This window comes from Panthera leo, chromosome D3, assembly GCF_018350215.1.
Source record: "Panthera leo isolate Ple1 chromosome D3, P.leo_Ple1_pat1.1, whole genome shotgun sequence".
In the NCBI taxonomy this organism is placed as follows: Eukaryota; Metazoa; Chordata; class Mammalia; order Carnivora; family Felidae; genus Panthera; species Panthera leo.
In genome coordinates, this window is record NC_056690.1 from 53,635,156 (window position 1) to 53,655,106 (window position 19,951).

The 19,951-nt window shown below is 38.8% G+C and overlaps 1 protein-coding gene across 2 annotated transcripts in view; it reads right to left on the reverse strand.

The window, feature by feature from the left end:
- Positions 1–11,138: 11,138 nt before the first annotated feature.
- Positions 11,139–19,951, reverse strand: part of TRAPPC8 (trafficking protein particle complex subunit 8) — an 83,584-nt gene continuing 74,771 nt past the window's right edge. For both annotated transcript variants that reach the window (XM_042911493.1, XM_042911494.1), the window contains exons 28-29: positions 14,596–14,685; positions 11,139–13,661 (exon numbers count right to left, since the gene is read on the reverse strand). In XM_042911493.1, the coding sequence (XP_042767427.1) occupies positions 13,427–13,661; positions 14,596–14,685 (325 nt within the window). In that variant the 3' untranslated portion in view covers positions 11,139–13,426. The remainder of the gene's footprint in view (positions 13,662–14,595; positions 14,686–19,951) is intronic.

The window sequence follows — 19,951 nt, forward strand, 5'->3', positions numbered from 1 at the left end:
CCAGGCCTTCCTAAAGAAGGAAGAAAAATCTCAGATACACATCCTAACCTTACGCCTTAAGGAGCTGGAAAAAGAACAGCAAATAAAACCCCAAACCAGCAGAAGACAGGAAATAATCAAGATTAGAGCAGAAATTAATGCTATTGAAACCAACAAAACAGAACAGACCAATGAAACCAGAAGCTGGTTTTTTGAAACAATTAACAAAATTGATAAACCACTAGCCAGTTTGATCAAAAAGAAAAAGGAAAGGACCCAAACAAATAAAATCAAGAATGAAAGAGGAGAGATCACAACCAACACGGCAGAAATAAAAACAATAATAAGAGAATATTATGAGCAATTATATGCCAATAAATTGGGCAATCTGGAAGAAATGGACAAATTCCTAGAAACACATACACTACCAAAACTGAAACAGGAAGAAATAGAAAATTTGAACAGACCCATACCCAGTAAGGAAATCGAATTAGTAATCAAAAATCTGCCAAAACACAAGAGTCCAGGGCCAGATGGCTTTCTAGGGGAATCCTATCAAACACTTAAGGAAGAGTTAACACCTATTCTCTTGAAACTGTTCCAAAAAATAGAAATGGAAGGAAAACTTCCAAACTCTTTCTATGAAGCCAGCATTACCTTGATTCCAAAACCAGACAGAGACCCCACTAAAAAGGAGAACTACAGGGGCGCCTGGGTGGCGCAGGTTAAGCGTCCGACTTCAGCCAGGTCTCGATCTCGCGGTCTGTGAGTTCGAGCCCCGCGTCAGGCTCTGGGCTGATGGCTCGGAGCCTGGAGCCTGTTTCCGATTCTGTGTCTCCCTCTCTCTCTGCCCCTCCCCCGTTCATGCTCTGTCTCTCTCTGTCCCAAAAATAAATAAAAAAACGTTGAAAAAAATAAAAAATAAAAAAATAAATAAAATAAAAAATAAAAAATAAAAAGGAGAACTACAGACCAATTTCCCTGATGAACATGGATGCAAAAATCTTCAACAAGATATTAGCCAACCGGATCCAACAATACATTAAAAAAATTATTCACCACGACCAAGCAGGATTTATACCTGGGATGCAGGGCTGGTTCAATATCCGCAAAACAATTAACATGATTCATTACATCAGTAAAAGGACAAGAACCATATGACCCTCTCAATAGATGCAGAGAAAGCATTTGACAAAATACAGCATCCTTTCTTGATAAAAGTCCTCAAGAAAGTAGGGATAGAAGGAGCATACCTCGAGATCAAAAAAGCCATATATGAACGACCCAATGCTAAGATCATCCTCAATGGGGAAAAACTGAGAGCTTTCCCCCTAAGGTCAGGAACAAGACAGGGATGTCCACTCTCACCACTGTTATTCAACATAGTATTGGAAGTCTTAGCCTCTGCAATCAGACAACACAAAGAAATAAAAGGCATCCACATCGGCCAGGAGGAGGTCAAACTTTCACTCTTCGCAGATAACATGATACTCTATATGGAAAACCCAAAAGAGCCCACCAAAAAACTGCTAGAATTGACTCATGAATTCAGCAAAGTTGCAGGATATAAAATCAATGCACAGAAATTGGTTGCATTCCTATACACCAACAATGAAGCGACAGAAAGAGAAATCAAGGAATCGATTGCCTTTACAGTTGCACAAAAAACCATAAAATACCTAGGAATAAATCTAACCAAAGAGGTGAAAAATCTATACACTGAAAATTATAGAAAGCTTATGAGGGAACTTGAAGAAGACACAAAGAAATGGAAAAAGATTCCATGCTCCTGGATAGTAAGAACAAATATTGTTAAAATGTCAATACTACCTGAAGCAATCTACATATTCAATACAATCCCTATCAACATAACACCAGCATTCTTCACAGAGCTAGAACAAATAATCCTAAAATTTTATGGAACCAGGAAAGACCCCGAATATCCAAAGCGATCTTGAAAACCAAAGAAAACCAAAGCAGGAGGCATCACAATCCCAGACTACAAACTGTATTACAAAGCTGTAATCATCAAGACAGTATGGTACTGGCACAAGAACAGACACTCAGATCAATGGAACAGAATAGAGAACCCAGAAATGGCCCCACAAACATATGGCCAACTAATCTTTGACAAAGCAGGAAAGAATATCCAGTGGAATAAATACAGTCTCTTCAGCAAGTGGTGTTGGGAAAACTGGACAGCGACATGCAGAAAAATGATGCTGGACCACTTTCTTACACCATACATAAAAATAAACTCAAAATGGATGAAAGACCTAAATGTAAGACAGGAAGCCATCAAAATCCTCGAGGAGAGAGCAGGCAAAACCTCTTTGATCTTGGCTGCAGCAACTTCTCACTCAACACGTCTCTGGAGGCAAGGGAAACAAAAGCAAAAATGAACTATTGGGACCTCATCAAAATAAAAAGCTTCTGCACAGTGAAGGAAACAATCAGCAAAACTAAAAGGCAACCAACAGAATGGGAGAAGATATTTGTCAACGACATATCAGATAAAGGGTTAGGATCCAAAATCTATTAAGAACTTCTCAAACTCAACACCCAAAAAACAAATAATCCAGTGAAGAAATGGGCAAAAGACATGAATAGACACTTCTCCAAGACATCCAGATGGCCAACCGACACATGAAAAAATGCTCAACATTACTCATCATCAGGGGAATACAAATCAAAACCACAATGAGATACCACCTCACACCTGTCAGAATGGCTAACATTAACAACTCAGGCAACAACAGATGTTGGTGAGGATGCAGAGAGAACAAGGATCTCTTTTGCATTGTTGGTGGCAATGCAAGCTGGTGCTGCCACTCTGGAAAACAGTATGGAGGTTCCTCAGAAAACTAAAAATAGAACTACCCTATGACCCAGCAGTTGCATTACTGGGCATTTATCCATGGGATATGGGTGTGCTGTTTCGAAGGGACCCATGCACCCCCATGTTAATGGCAGCACTATCAACAATAGCCAAAGTATGGAAAGAGCCCAAATGTCCATCGATGGATGAATGGATAAAGAAGATATGGTATATATATATAAACAATGGAGTATACCTCGGCAATCAAAAAGAATGAAATCTTGCCATTTGCAACTACATGGATGGAACTGGAAGGTATTATGCTAAGTGAAATTAGTCAGAGAAAGATGAAAATCCTATGACTTCACTCATATGAGAACTTTAAGAGACAGAACAGATGAACATAAGGGAAGGGAAACAAAAATAATATAAAAACAGGGAGGGGGACAAAACAGAAGAGACTCATAAATATGGAGAACAAACTGAGGGTTATGGGAGGGGTTGTGGGAGGGGGGATGGGCTAAATGGGTAACAGGCACTAAGGAATCTACTCCTGAAATCATTGTTTCACTATATGCTAATTTGGATGTAAATTTTAAAAAATAAAAAATAAAATTAAAAAAGAAAAGAAAGTGAAACGATTGGCATTGCATGAGCAAATGGCACATGTTTTGTCCATAAGTCATATATGAGTGATGTAAAATAATTCCTGAAAAACAAAACAAAACAAAACTCACATAGATACAGAGAACAGCTTGGTGGTTGCCAGAAAGGAGGGGGTTGGGGTGGGTGAAATGAGTGAAGGGGATCAGGAGGTACAAAGTTTCAGTTGCTGAATAAATAAGTCATGGGGATGTAATATACATCATGGTGAGTAGTCAGTAATATCGTATTGCATATTTGAAAGTTGCTAAAAGAATACAGTGCAAAAGTTCTCATCACAAGAAAAACATTTGTATAATTTTGTATGGTGACAGATAGTAACTAGACTTACTGTGATCATTTTGCAATGTATACAGATTTTTTTATTGAAGTATAGTTGGCACACGATGTTACGATGTTACATTAGTCTCACATGTACAACATAATGATTTGACAGACAAGTTTATACATTGACCTGTGCTCACCACAAGTGTAGCTACCATCTGTCACCATAAAACACTATCTCGATAACCATTGACTATATTCCTTTTGTTGTACCTTTTATCCCTGTGACTTATTCATTCCTTAACTGGAAGCCTGTAGGTCCCACTCCCACACGTATACAAATATTGAATCAGTATGTTGTATACCTGAAACATAATGTTACATGTTAATTATACCTCAATAAATAATTCCTGAGAATCTCTGTGAGAATACTCTAGTTCCTTGTTATCAAGGGGAATGGATCCAAAATGTCACTTATAATGTGAAGACTATGGTACTTACCAGCAACAAATGGTAAATACTGATACTATACATTCATTCAGGAAATAATTCTAAATTCTATCATTATACTCATAAAAATGTCACATTCCCGAGAAACCTAAGACATGAACATTTTTGCTGTTAAATACGTACATTCATGGTTCCTATTCAGATCTGTCTAGGCATAGGGGTTGGAAATTAGTTTTTAAAGTTATTTGTTTTGGGGTGCCTTGGTGAGTCGGTCGGTTAAGCCTCTAGCTTTGGCTTGGGTCGTGATCTCATGGTCCGTGGATTTGAGCCCTGCATCGGGCTCCCTGGTGTCAGCACAGAGCCCACTTGGGATTCTCTCTCTCTCTCTCTCTCTCTCTCTCTCTCTCTCTCTCTCTCTCTGCTACTTTCCCACTTGCACATGCTCTCTCTCTCTCAAAAATAAACATTAAAAAAATAATTTTGTTTTTAACTATTGTAATTTTTAAGTAAAGGTATTTCCATGGTTAGATGTATAAATGGTAACAAAGAATATCAAGTAAAAGGAAGCCTGCCCCCTGCTCCTGTCCCACAAGCATCCACTTTCCAGTCCAGAGACAACCATCATTATTACCAGGTTCTTCTGTTACCTTCCAGAAATACAACCCCAATAAGCAAACATTTTCCCAAACATGTACTTTTGGGCAACCGTGAGATAACTCAGAAAGCTGCCCCAATGACTGAATCCAGCTCGTAAGTTTTCCTGTTCTCCCCAACAGCCTGGGGGGACTTCCAGTTTCAGTCATCTCACCCTATGGTATCATATCCCACTGGGAGGACTTCTACAGGTACACTGAAACTCCAACACATAGCCTACCCAAATATGACTTAGCAAATTATGTATTGGACACCAACCATGTTTCAAACACCTTATTTTTTGGTTTGTTTATTTATTAATTTTGAGAGACAGAGAGAGCAATTGGGGGAGGGGGCATAGAGAGAGGGAGAGAGAGAATCTGAAGCAGGCTCCCCACTGTCAGCAAGGAGTCCAATGTAGGGCTCGAACTCACATCCATGAGATCACGACCTGAGCGGAAACCAGAAGTTGGATGCTTAACTGACTGAGCCACTCAGGTGCCCCATTTCAAATGCTTTAAAACTCATTATCTCACTTAAATATACCATAAAAGAATACCACGTTACAAGGAAATAAAGAGGTTAAGAGATTTGTCCATGACCAACAAGTGGGGGTGGAGGAATTTTTTTTCTAAAATTTTATTTTTTAAGTAATCTCTACACCCAACATGGGGCTTGAACTCACAACTTTAAGATCAAGAATCACACACTCCGTGACTGAGCCAGCCAGGTGCCCCAAGATGGAGGAATTCTTACCGTCATCGTTTTGTTGATTTAACAATTTCCCAATGTAGCCTCCATTTTAGATTGCACTATGACAAATTAAAATGACTTTCTGATCAGTAAAACTTTAGTTTTATTTTCAGTGCCTTAAGGCAACTTTCAGTGCCTTAAGTTATTAAAAGTTTCAAGAAAATCCATCCATCTTGATTCTCTGGATGAGGTAAAGGCTACTAGAAAGTCAATTAAGTTTTAATTATGAAGTATATACTGGCTTAATATCGTTAATGTTAGGTTGGTAAATTATTAATTTGCCTGATTCTAATCCTCTGTAGCAGAAGGAAGAAGGAAAATGCTAACCTAAACTCCACTAAGTGCTACCTCATAAAATGATAAATTTCAACATTGTAAAAGCAAATGGGAAGGATGACACCAATGTAAAATTGCAGTCCTGGTGCCCTCTAGTGGACATGGTTGGTTTCAGGAATCACTTGCTAAATTCTAGCGAAACCTGCCAAAGAGGAATGAAGCATTTCTTCTCACTATGCTTTGTCCTCTCCCCTTTCTCCTCCTTTATTCTCTGGTCTTGTCCAGGTTCCCCAAATATACTGATGATATCACTCAGTGTCAAAACTAATAAAACTTTACTTACAGAAACAGGTGTTTACAAAAATAGCCACACCTTTTCATTTACATCCCATGTTTGGCAGCCAGAGACTGTATGATCCCGAACACATGAAAGGCTTACTGTCTGCTACTGAACAGAAAAAGTTTGCTGATCTCTGGTCTGTAAGCATTATCACTAGCTCTGAAAAACGCTTGGCGAGGAAGGGCTGTTCCTCGTCGAAAATGTCTGGGAAACCCCCATGAATGCACATGAGCAGTAAAGAAACCTCTAATTTTAATTCCCTCATTCCCTAATTTGTTCAGTCAGGGAACTCTTTTTTTCATCTAATACCTATTTACATCCTATTCAGTGGAAAACATTTTGGGAAATACTATTTTATAATATTGTGCTTAAAGCATTAAGTCTTATTACAGTTCTTATCAGTCTAAGAGGAAATATTCCATCTTGGTGCATCTGTACTCATTTCTTAAGTTATAATTAAATGTTATATTGAGTGTAATTTACTTTAAAATAGTTCACCAACGGGGCGCCTGGGTGGCTCAGTTGGTTAAGCGTCCGACTTCGGCTCAGGTCATGATCTCCCGGTCCATGGGTTCAAGCCCCGTGTCGGGCTCTGTGCTGACAGGTCGGAGCCTGGAGCCTGCTTCCGATTCGGTGTCTCCCTCTCTCTCTGCCCCTCCCCTGCTCATGCTCTGTCTCTGCCTCAAAAATAAATAAAAACATTTAAAAAATTAAAAAAAAATAGTTCACCAACATAGGGGATATATAAATTAAGTTCGTTTTAACCACCTAGGAGTAGTTAAAAAACACTTGAAGTACCTAACCCAGGAATGGTTATTTAGCCATTGAAAATATCTCCTCAGTCCATAATCCAAAAATGTCTACCAAAACCTTTCAAAATTTTTTTTTTTTAACGTTTATTTATTTTTGAGACAGAGAGAGACAGAGCATGAACAGGGGAGGGGCAGAGAGAGAGGGAGACACAGAATCTGAAACAGGCTCCAGGCTCTGAGCTGTCAGCACAGAGCCCGACGCGGGGCTCGAACTCACAGATCGTGAGATCATGACCTGAGCCGAAGTCGGACGCTTAACCGACCAAGCCACCCAGGCGCCCCCCAAAACCTTTCAAATATCAGTTATCTCACTTAGCAGTAGTGAGTTTAATCAATGTAAGGTGACTGATATAAGTGGTGTTCAAGATATGCATATTGGCCAGAGATATTCTACAAGGTCCTCCATGCTTACATGAAGACGGTTTAAGGAACTAGATAGGCCAGTAGCCTATTCCCCTTGGAGGGCTAAAATTCAGTCCTGGTTCTGGCCACTAAGTATCAAGAAATTCTGTCACTTGATTCCAATCTGAAGATTAGCTGAATCTTTGCCACTCACCATCACATCTGAATTGAGTAAACATCTTAATTTTTTTTTTTTTAACATTTATTAACTTTCGAGAGACTAGGCGTGAGTGGGGGAGGGGCAGAGTGAGGGAGACACAGAATCTGCAGGCTCCAGGCTCTGAGCTGTCAGCACAGAGCCCAACGTGGGGCTCGAACTTACTGACCAAAGAGATCATGACCTGAGCTGAAGTCAGACGCCCAACTGACTGAGCCACCCAGGTACCCCAAGAATTGAGTAAACATTTCTGCCAAAATGCAGGGAGCTAGAACTTCTCCAGCATCTAGGAAGGAGTCTTTATGGCTGCTTTGTGAATTGCAGTACTTATGTGTAGCAGAATTCACTGTAACATGTCAACCAGCAAATAACCCGAGAGGAAGGAAAGCTGAGGCTGATATGAACACACATCCCGGTGAGCCTGGAACAGACCCAGTTTATGCCTGTTTGTCCCACTGAAATTAACAGCGCCCCCTTTCACTCTCAAAATACCTCATTTTCAGTGAAAACCCATGTGGCTATCCTATTTATAGCTCTCATCTACCTATGCCTAGTATTTGTGAATGGCAAAACTGACAACGTCAAAAGCTACTAAGAGTTAATAGTTATGGATGATCAATGGCCAAGAAATAGTGAAGTTGACAGGCAAGCTGGGATTGAACATCAACCACAGCCTAATTGTTTACTTTAACTAATTGAGCATAAGAGCTATTGTAAACTGAATTTTTATTTCAATATCCTTAAGTAGAAAACTAATCTTTGAACAATTTGCCATATTTTAGGGGCTTATGGTTAAAAAAACTGGCCTAGCCACCTAGAACTTTTAAAGAATAATATTTCTATGATGTGACTAAAAATTAGATAGAAACAAACTTGATAAAAAAACAGTGCTTTGCAGGCTCCCTACGGCAATGTTTCCTAAAGTGTGGTGGACAGGCCCCCTCATTAGCTTCAGGACTTGTTAAAAACCACAAGATTAAAAAAAATTTTTTTAATGTTTATTTATTTTTGAGAGAGAGAGAGAGAGAGAGAGAGAGAGAGAGAACGAACAGGGGAGGGGCGGAGAGAGAGGGAGACACAGAATCTGAAGCAGGCTCCAGGCTCTGAGCTGTCAGCACAGAGCCCAATGTGGGGTTCAAACTCATAAACTGTGAGATCATGACCTGAGCAGATGCTTAACTGAATGAGCCACCCACATGCCCAAAACCACAAGATTTAAAAACAATAAACAAACAAACCTCAACAACAAAAACAAGATTCCACACTCAAACCAAACCAACAAAATTGGTCTAGGCAGGTAGACCATCGATTTCTGGGGAAGTAGTGTATGGAATTCCATTTTTAGTAGTGACCAATGATTATGCCCATACACTTTGAGAACTGTTGCCCTATTGAGTCCTAAAGTCTGGAATATTCCATAAGACACCTTAGCTCTTGGCTAACTACAATATAGAACTTCTTTATGTCTATGCCCATACCCAGAGGTCTGCTGGTAAATGTTTATCAACTTACAGGAAAAAAGTTTCTAAGCAGATATTAAGTCTTTGCAGCACAATTTACAATTAATAAAATATGTAATATTCTGTATTATAAATTCTATATAGCTCACTGATCCTCACAGAAGGCTTTTGTTGAGTTTTGCCAAACTCTTACACAACCAACTTATGTTGCAATCAACAAATGAGAATAATTCCAATGAGTGTTGGTTGATATTTTTGTTTACGTTGAGGAAGAGGAAAGTGAGAAGACATGCCATGCCGGGTCCTCACCTGATGCTGTTCATCAATGACATGAGCAACTTCTTTGCTGATCTGGATAATAGTTTTCAGATTCTGGAGGGATATTTCCTCAAATATTTGTGCTATTCATAATGTAACAGCTACCTGAATGCAACACTTTTAACCTACATTATTATATTCCCCATTGTTCTCTGAGAACTAAACAGCAAAAATCAATACAGCAAGTCCTAATGTGTAGCATCTGATGCCTCTGGGGTAAATATTCCCACTATGGATAATTTCAAACTTCACCAGAGCAAGACAACATTGAATGCAGAGTCAGGAACAGATGAGCAGTAGCCTAAGACCCAGAAGTGCTTTGTTTTGTTTTGTTTTGGGAGAGGGAGCATGTGCTCGACTGGAGAGGGGCAGGAGAGAGAGAATCTCAAGCAGGCTTCACATTCCGTGCGGAACCCAACATGTGGCTTGATCCTACAACCCTGGGATCTTGACCTGAGCCTAAATCAAGAGTCAGGTGCTCGACTGACTAAGCCACCCAGGCGCCCCCCTGCAACCCTAACAGAAATTGCTCTGTGGCCAGGTTTTGAATCTTCAAAGTTATTGAATCTGGAAAATGAGGTATTTTGATCTCTCCTCACTTTTGTGCAGTTCCCCCTAGAAGGTTGCCGGGATACATACTAGAATAAACTGTGGCAACCGCCGAAAGCACAGGGGCTGAGGTTCCACCTGTTTCAGACTTGGCTGAGCCTGGCTCCCTCTGGCCCACACCACAGCCCGTCCTCCTTCAATTACAGAGGCCAGCCTTGGAAAGAGCTCCTCCTCTTCCTTTACTGCATGTATCAGGGTTTTGTGGTAAAATTCTGGGAGTTGCCGGTCCCAGTCAAATGAGCCTCTCCTCTGGTTAGTAAGTTATTTTGAAACCAGACTTTCTAATCAACAGATAATAGCCTTGAAATAATCCTCCTGGAATGTTTGCTGAACTAACACATACCATTCAAATGCAAAAAACGAACTGGGGAGGGGGGTGCCTTTCACAAAAGCATCTAATTCTCAGATGTGTCCCTTCCTCCCACCAAGTACAGCATAATTAATTCAACAGCTAAGGAAGTGTAAACTGTTGGTTAGTAAAGCTGACTTCTATCACAGCTTAAAGATCAAAACAGAAACCTGGGGAGGAGGCGGGAAACACAGGCATGCAAACTCTTCTGAGGCCCAAAACTACAGCCCAATAACCCTGGAAACAAGCAATGGGATATTATCAAACAGCGCTGACCCTAGCAAAAGCATCAGATGGATCAAGTTTCTCTTTGGCTCCTCCAATCCCTGCCCCCACCCCTGCACCTCCCACCAGCACTCCTCACCTTCCTTCTAGGCACTGTTCCTGTGTCCCCTGCCACCGGGAGCCGAGACCTGCTCTTACAAGCAGCCTGACGAATCTTATCGATTTGGTTATTACGGCACTCACAGGTTATTTGCATTTTAATGGAGTCTTCTGGAAATCAGGCCTAAGGGTGTGAAACTTAATGAAAAAATTTCTGTTGAGATTGAAAGTTCTTTGAGCTGCACAAGCCTCATAATACTCAATACTCTCCTAAGTAGCCAACTGATAAGGTTATTCCCGTTTCCTTAGCTGCCTGATGAATGGACCCTGTTTCTTGCTGCTCCTAAGAGGCCCCACTGCAAAGCCTGTCATCAGAGCTCCATCTGCCAGATCTCCTGTTAAAAAAAATTTTTTTAACGTTTATTTTTGAGAGAGACAGTGCGTGAGCAGGGGAGTGGCAGAGAAAGAGGGAGATACAGAACCTCAAGCAGGCTCCAGGCTGTCTGCACAGAGCCTGACGCGTGGCTCAAACTCAAGAACTGTGAGATCACGACCTGAGCCGAAGTCGGGACACTTAACCGCCTGAGCCACCCAGGTGCCCCTCTTGCTGAGTACTTTTGCAGTGAGGGTAGACATTGTTTGAAAGTGACTTCCGCTGGCCCTTAACCCCTGTGTTCTCTTGGCTCCTTTCCACAGTTCCTTCTGGATTCCTGTCTTCCCCACCTCCTCTCTACAAAGGCTTGTAGTAGATGCTTGAGACAGTTTGCTGCAATTCAGTGCTAGATTCTCCATGTACAGATAATTTCAAGTTAGTAGTATTCTCTGTCTAGTTATGCTAAAAGTAGGAGTTGGGTGCGGCTTCACTTGCTCTTCTTGATTTGTATACTTAATTGCAGAATGAAGGGAAAGGTGAAGATTTAGGTAGACATCATTATCCTAGGGCCACCTGGAAATAAACTCTCTGGTTTTGTCTTAAAATATGTTTCATTTCCATTCTTGAAAGTATTCTTGCTGAGTTTAAATTCTGGCTTAGCAGTTAGTTTCTTTCAGCCCTTTGAAGATACCCCCCCCCCCCTTTTCTGATTTCCATTATTTTTATTCCGAGGTATGCTATCAGTTATGCTACCAATTGTCTTCTGTATTCAAGATTGTATTCCCCTTTTCTTTAATTCCCAGCATTTTCACTACGTGGCATCCAGATATAGGCTTCTTTATATTTCTGTTGTTTGGGATTTACTAAACCACTTGAATCTGTAATTTGGTGTTCATCTTGGAAAATTCTCAGAGATTCTCTTCAAATACCACTTCTGCCCTACCCTCTCTCTCCTCCTTCTGGGACTCCAGATAAACATAAAATTTTCTCACTGAACCCAGTAGGTCCCTTAGTTTCTTGTGCCTATTTTCCAAATACTGTCTCCTTGCTTCAGAAGTTCCGATGATTTCTCCTGACCTGTATTTGTTTCAAAATATGTCAAACATAAGGCTCTGTGCATCGGCTGCTTCTTCCTAAGTAGATAAACACTCCCAAGGCAAAGTAGCCTCAAATGTTGGTCTCTCCCCTCTAGACTTTCTTCTAGATTTTGGTCCACTAATAACTGACTATACTGTTAACACTTTGTTTTTTGTAAGAGGTTTTCATCTCTTTTGTCTAGAGTCTACTTTTCTTCAGCAGGAAGGCTAATCACCTCGTCTACCATACCCAGCATCAGAGTCTGCAATGTGGTTATTTTCAATAGTTCAGTAGGCATGATCTTCCTTTCTCCCAGGATATTAAAGAATTCTCCAAATTTGTAACTGGGTGTCAGACATGACATATTTAAAGACAAAATTTGTTTGCTCATGTAAACATGGCCACCAAGGACTACTGGAACAAAGCCTTGTACTTCATGTTTGGAAACAAGGCTTTCTCAGGAAACTAGTTTCTCCTGCTATAATTAATATGGTTAGCATTCATTTTAAATAAAGAATATATTATGTCCTCAGAATTAAAAAAAGGCATCTAATAAATCTATACAGTGAATAGCATGTCTTTATTCTATTTACATTTGTTATAAATATAATACATTTTTGAAAAGCTTATTTTTAATTAACTTGAGATTCATATTTTAAACAGATCAACTCAAATGTTAAAGTTACATAATAAAGAATATGATAATTTAAATGACAAAAAATCTCATATTGTGAAATAGTGCACCCTATACTGAGATGAATGAGGAAAAAAAAGTCAAACTCCTTTCAAAACTATATTCAAAGCATCAGAAAAAATTTTTTTCTTTTTACAAAGTTATGTATAAGCCATAGGAACCACCAGATACTGAAGTATGAAGACTCTATAACCAAAGTTCAAAATGTATTTTAGAGAATTGTGTGAAGCAAGACAGGAAAATCCGTATTTAACACTCTATAGAACTTCACAGTAAAGCTGGAATTTATAGACTAATGGCTTAACAGGAGTATCACCAACAAGGCCTTTCCTTCCTCAAAATCATCTGGTAATATTCATATACCATCAATATGTTGTAACAGCAGACTTAGACACTGGTTTTTAAGACAGGGCTTAATAAGGTGCGTGGCTATGTTGAAATTCCGTATTATGAGCATGTAAATTATTACCAGGGTTTAAAGAAATACAAAAAAAGAATATGAGTATTCTCAGTCCAACGTGCTTTGCATCATCAACAGATTGACAAGTCGAAAGTATTTTGCAGTGACCCGACACCAACCTCCATAACAAGTTAGGTATAACAAATACTGCTGTTAAAACCCATTCAGTAAAATAAAACTGATTCTTGTGGATTTCAGTACAAATTTGCAAGTCATCACACATTATTGATGATGATCAGGGCAGGCATGGAGTTCTGCTGACTCGTTTCAAACACTGTAACTTGGTCCGATAACTTGGCAAATACCCTAGGTGTTCCAAGGTTATAAACACCTGTATGGACAAAGCATGCCTTCAGCTGCAAACTGTGAATCTCCTGGCTTTTAAGCTGAAGTTTATATTGTGTTTGTCCAAGCCATGTAAATGATCCATGGATTTCCAATGCTTCTGGACTATGTGGGAGAAGGAAAATGGTAAGTTGAAGGGTTTTATAAAAATTTTCCCCAAGTCTCAGTAACACATCCCTTTCATCTAGCAATTCTACTTCTAGAAACTTTTTCATGAAGCCAACTGTTTCTTAATAACAACAATGACAACAGCTACTATTACTATTGCTCTAATAGTCAACATTTATTAATAGTTACTATGTTGTAGGCACAAGCATTATTGCATTTAATGCTCACAACAGCAGGTGGGAAATAATGGAACCTGATTTCAAACCTCAGCTTTTAACCAATTGGTTATCTGTACCTAAAAAAAATTCATATACAGGAATGCTTATAATACTGAAACCATTTATAATGCTGAAAAATGGAACCCAGTATCTACCAATAAGGCATCAATTTATGACACACATAATCATACATAGGACGTGTCTGGATTCCATACAGCTGCCCCAGATCCTATTTGGAGTTAGTTTATACAGTAGTAATCCATTCACGTTTCATATTACTTTTCCAAAAATCCAAAAATTTCTGAATTCCAAAAAGCATCTAGCCTTGAGGTATCAGATATGGAAGTATGTACCTGTATTTTTGGGGTATTATTTTACAATCATACACGCACAAAAAAAAAAAAACCTTAAAAAAACTTCTATCACAAACTTGCTGATATTCAATTTTAGAGTTTTTTATCACCAACAAACTTTTCTGAAAAATTCTGTCTCCAATCAAAACAATTTGCTGCTTTTGGAAACTGCTTGTTATTTTATCACTATTGTAATGCTGAGACAACCCTCTGTAAGTCTTCTGTAACATTTCTGTAAAACCAAACACCCAGGGCACGCCTGAATAAACTTTCTCTATCCACATTAGGTAATTATATCCATAAATTGTTCTCAAATCAATCTTAAGCCACAAAACAATCTTGCACTAAATACATCTTTACCTTGTTGTTTTATGCCGAAGATCAACTATTACATCAACATCAGCCTTAGAACAATTGGAAAGTAAAAGGGTGACTGGTACTAAACAAAGGCTGTGGAAGAAAAATGAAAAGGTTAAGCTGTGTATTTTCTTTTTTAAACCAGCTATCTTGAAAATAACACTTAAGAATACCTAACAGTCTCCTTAAAACTAATTAGATTCAAGTAGGGAAAAAAACTGAGTTCCAAAATCACTCAAGACAAATTATTTGTGTATATAAGAAAAACCTGTTACTACAATACTTGCATACTAAATCCCAGAATATATGCATCCACAAAACCATCTTATTTCCATTTATTATAGCTACTACTAAAAAAAAAAAAAAAAAAAAAAAAAAAAAAACCTCAACAACAACAACAACAACAAAAAACACCCAAGTGTTTCTAAGTGGTTATTTCTCAAAATGAAAAACAAAAGTAAAACTCAGATCAATGAAGAAAAAAATAAATCATGAAAATGCCAACAACTAATCCTGTTCTCTTTACGTTTCTTGAAAGTTACTTTATTTTGGGAACTTGGACTAGATTGACATTTGCTTTTCTACCAAATTTACATAAAAGCCATTGTGTTACAGAGAATATGAAAATTCTTTCTATAGAACAAATTATGAGGAAAGCCTTTTTAAGTGGACACATTTTCTCAGGTAACCTAGTTTCTCCTATCACTTTAGAATTAATAAATTACTAAAGTATTACTAAGCACAGAAAGGACAGGCAGTGACAGAAGAGGATATATGAATAGACTGGTGTTATGTTCAAATCAAGAATATAATAAATGGACATAACCTGGGCACAAATGAAGCCTGCTTACATACTAGTATTAATATTTTATTCTATAAACACAAAGAATAAAGAGATAGTAAAAACTAGGTGTGCCTGGGTGGCTCAGTTGGTTAAGTGTCCAACTCTTTTTTTTTTTTTTTTAATGTTTATTTATTTTTTAGAGAGACAAATGCAGAATGCAAGTGGGCTGGGGTTGGGGCAGAGAGAGAGGGAGGCACAGAATCCGAAGCAGGCTCCAGGCTCCGAGCTGTCAGCACGGAGCCTGACGCGGGGCTCGAACTCATGAGCTGTGAGATCATGACCTGAGTTGAAGTCGGCACTCAACTGACTGAGCCACCCAGGCGCCCCAAGTGTCCAACTCTTGAGTTCGGCTCAGGTCATGATCTCATGGTCTCTCTCATGCAGAGCCTGCTTCGAATTCTCTCTCTCCTCTCTCTCTCTGCCCCTCTCCCTGCTCCCTTTCTCTCAAAATTAATTAATTAAAAAAAAAAAAAAACACTTTATACTAATAGTCTTTGAAAAATGCTAATCTGATGAGGCACAAACAGTCCCTAGAGACCAAACTGCTGACAACTATCCCCCCACCACCAAATTTAGCATTAATAAAAGCATACTACAGTTTGACTAAGGTTCAAATATCTACTCAATAATTCTGTACTCAGTTTTCTCAACTGCAAACTAGGAACAATAATTGTACCTACCTCTTGGGTTTGTTACGATGATTAGGTGAGATCAAATATGCTAAGTGCTGAGAATAATGCTCAAAAGCTCCATAAACAATGTCTAATGTGACTTCTTATTTTGAAAACTATGGCAGCTAAACCCAGTGTTTCACCTCTGTTATCTCTGGTCAAATATTCTTCCTCATATACTTGTTCCTGTATGATCCGTGTGCTACTGCCATAACCAAACCTCCTGCTGTCGCATTCCCTCCCACATTTCTATGTTACATTAAGAACACTCCCCTAGACCCTTAATCTCTATGTTTCTATATCTTGCTTTAACTGAAATTTGGCTGAATACACGGCTTCCTCTACAGTCCTCTCAACATTAGATGCTGTGTTTCTTCCAACAGCTTCCATATCTCGGGTCAGAATGTATCATTAATGTAGTTCTCAATGCCACTTCTTGACGATTTCTTCCTCCTACCCCTTCTGTCAAAACATCCATTTTTTGGTCATATTACTCCATGGTTTTTAATCTTTTTTTATGTCCTCATACTAAAATACTAAAACCAAAAATAGTAACTCAGTACAGCAGATTCTTTGGGGGAGGGAGAAAGGATGAGTATTTTGAAATATCTGAGGTAAAGATGAGGGAACCATCTGCTTGACCTCCCACCTCCCATTCATCTTACACGTCTGGGAAGCAGAGGCATACCACCTACGTGAGAGACACTGCCCGAAGGCTTCTCTTCCAGATCATCTACTGGCTTCAGTTAAAAGCTTCAGCAGGAATTTGCTTTCTTCTTTTCAATCCTGACAACTTTACTAAGTAGATAACTCATTCGACACCTTCCCAAATTCTTACCACCTCATAACCATCAGTACTATTCAAAACTCATCCATCTACCTTCCTTAACCATATTGTAATTTTTTTTTAGTCACCTAAAATAGCTACCTCTGAAATAATACTGTCACTCCACTCTCTGACAACCATCTCCCATTTCTCTAGCTCTCTCACTCAAGTACACTTCTATTCTTAGTTTTGTAAGGATGACCAACCACTCTGGCCCTCTACATCAGTGCGTCTTCATCTTGGTGGCTGCGGTGTAACTATAATTACTGTTTAGCCATTATTTACTCCCCTCACTTCATTATTTACTCCCCTAGCCATTATTTACTTCCCACTGTGGGACTAGGAGTCATTCTTGTTGATGTGAAGGTGAGGCTAATTGGCCAATGGAATATTAATGTCTTTGACGCAAACAAAAGCCTTAAATGTGCTATCTCAGTATAATTCACCTTTGTACTCCAGAGATATGCCATAAGAAGAACATATCCAAGTAGCTGCTGCCCATTGCACTGAGCCCAAAATATATGTGGTACAGACATGAACCCAACCAACCACAGCTTGAAGGTGAGCTGCAGCCAAACGGTAAGCTGATCTGTGGATCCATGAGTATAAGAATGCCTTATAAGCAACTAAATTCTGGAGTGGTTTGTTGTGAAGCATTTCTGTGGCAACAGTGATGGATACAGGTGCATGCTGGTATCATCTGAGGACATTTAAATTATACAGATGCCTGGGACCTACTCCCAAGAGATTCTGATTTAACTGGCACTGGAATCTTTAAAAATTCCCCAGGTAATTCTAATGGGCAGCAAGGGCTGCAAAAAACTGCCACATTTCATCCTTATCTAGCCTGCCTTGTTTTCACATACTTTGTGTACAGTTTTAATTCTGTGATGTTTTATTTTTAACCCACCACTCTACTCTAGTTTGATCAAACCTGCCCTGCTTCACATAATTCCATGCTAGATTCCCAGATTCTGTGATGCTTTTTAGCTCCAATTGAATCATGTGGACAATTCCTAAATATCCTTACCTCTAAAGTACAGCCAAGGTTTTAACTGCTACAGTTAAAAAGAAACACCATGGAATCTAAGATATGAAGCAGGATAGGTCTGATAAAGTAGAACAATGGGTTACAATGAAACATCGGGGCGGGGTGGGGGGGGGGCCCTGGGTGGCTCAGTTATTAAGTGTCTGACTCTTGGTTTTGACTCAGGTCATGATCTCACAGTTCATGAGTTCAGGCCCTGCATCAGGCTTTGCACTGACAGCGTGGAGCCTGCTTGGGATTCTCTCCCTCTCTCCCTCTCCCTTTTTGTCCCTCCTCCACTCTCTCAAAAATAAGTAAATAAACATTAAAAAAAAAAAAAAAAAAAGAAACATCAGGGAATCCAAATTTCCCATGAAAGTACATGAAGTCATGACAGACTTGATAGGGATAAAACATACCATCTTCCCCCTCAACTACAGCTGCATATTAGAGCAACATTAAGACCTGGGCAAAAAGAATTTTATAAATAATTTAAATGGTTAAAATTTTTAAAAATCTGACAACAGTGGTGGTAAAGATATGAAGCAAAGGGAACTGCTAGTGAGTTGTACAAGATGGTCAAACTATTTGGAAAAATTCCTAGATAAGCATGCAAAAATAAGGGGGGCTGGGCAAGTTCACATAAACCAAGAGATTATACACAAGATTATTCACAGCAGAATTCAAAATAGCTCAAATATGAAAATAATCCCAAAGTCCATCAAGAGAGTAAATTATTCCAGTGCATTCAAACATATTCATATGGCAATGAAAATGCTATAGCTTCATGCAGTGGCTGACAATTACTAACATAATATTAAATGAAAGCAGCTGGACATAAAAAGAAGATACTCTGTATAATTCCACTTATATAATAAAGTTCAAAAAATGCCCCATGAAAATCAAAATTAGAGATGCATATAAACTTAGTTGGGAAAATTATAAAAAGCAGCAAAGAAATGACTACCAATATGGGGGGGGGGCAGGGTAGTGACTGTGAGGGAGTACCAGCGGGCTTCTGTGATGCTAGCAATATTTTATTTCCTGAATACAGGTAGTTTGGTTATTTGGGTGTTAATTTTGTGGGGGGTGGGGAGGAAATGACTGTAGTCACTCATTGTCAGATCCAATAAGTAACCTTTTCATCCTTTTACTATTTGACATTTTTGCAGCATTTTAAACAGTTAACCCATTTCTCTCTCACTGAACTTTTGAGATATCACTTTCTCATTGATCTTTTCTTCCTAATTACTTCTCAACCAGTCTTTTTCACGGATTTCTTTTTCCTTAGCTTTTCTCTCAGATGTCACTGTTCTGTAGGTCACTGTTCTCTTTTTGTTCTATCCCACCTCATCCCCACCCTACCCAGGGTGACTTCACCAAAATTCATACCTTCAATTTTCACTTATAGACTGATTCTAATAGACTTCTCTCCATGTTTTTATACCTGCAAACCAGCAACTTTTTGAAGTGTCATCTGATTTAGGACTTTTTATTTACAGAACCTTAAGTTTATATAATCAACCTACTTACCAAAATTGCAAATACAGATGCCCCTTGAACAATACAGGGGTTAGGGGTACCAACGCCCACACGATCGGAAATCATATACACCTTCTGACTACCTTAACACTTAACTACTAATAGCCTACTGTTGACCCAAAGCCTTACCAATAACATAAACTGTCTATTAATGCATATTTTGTATGGTATATGAATTATATACTATATTCTTATAATAAAAGAAGCTGAAGAAAAGAAAATATTAAGAAAACCCTTAAGAGAAAACACATTTACAATAAAAAAGATCATGTATAAGTAGACCCACACAGTTTGAACTTCATCGTTCAACTGAACTGAACATCATTCCCCAAGAAGTTTGGCACTTAGTAAATCTTAAGTAAATGATGCTATTAAAACTTGAACTGTTTGATGAGTCTATACTATAGTCATTTCTTACAATTAATTTGTGTCCAACACAAAAACAAATA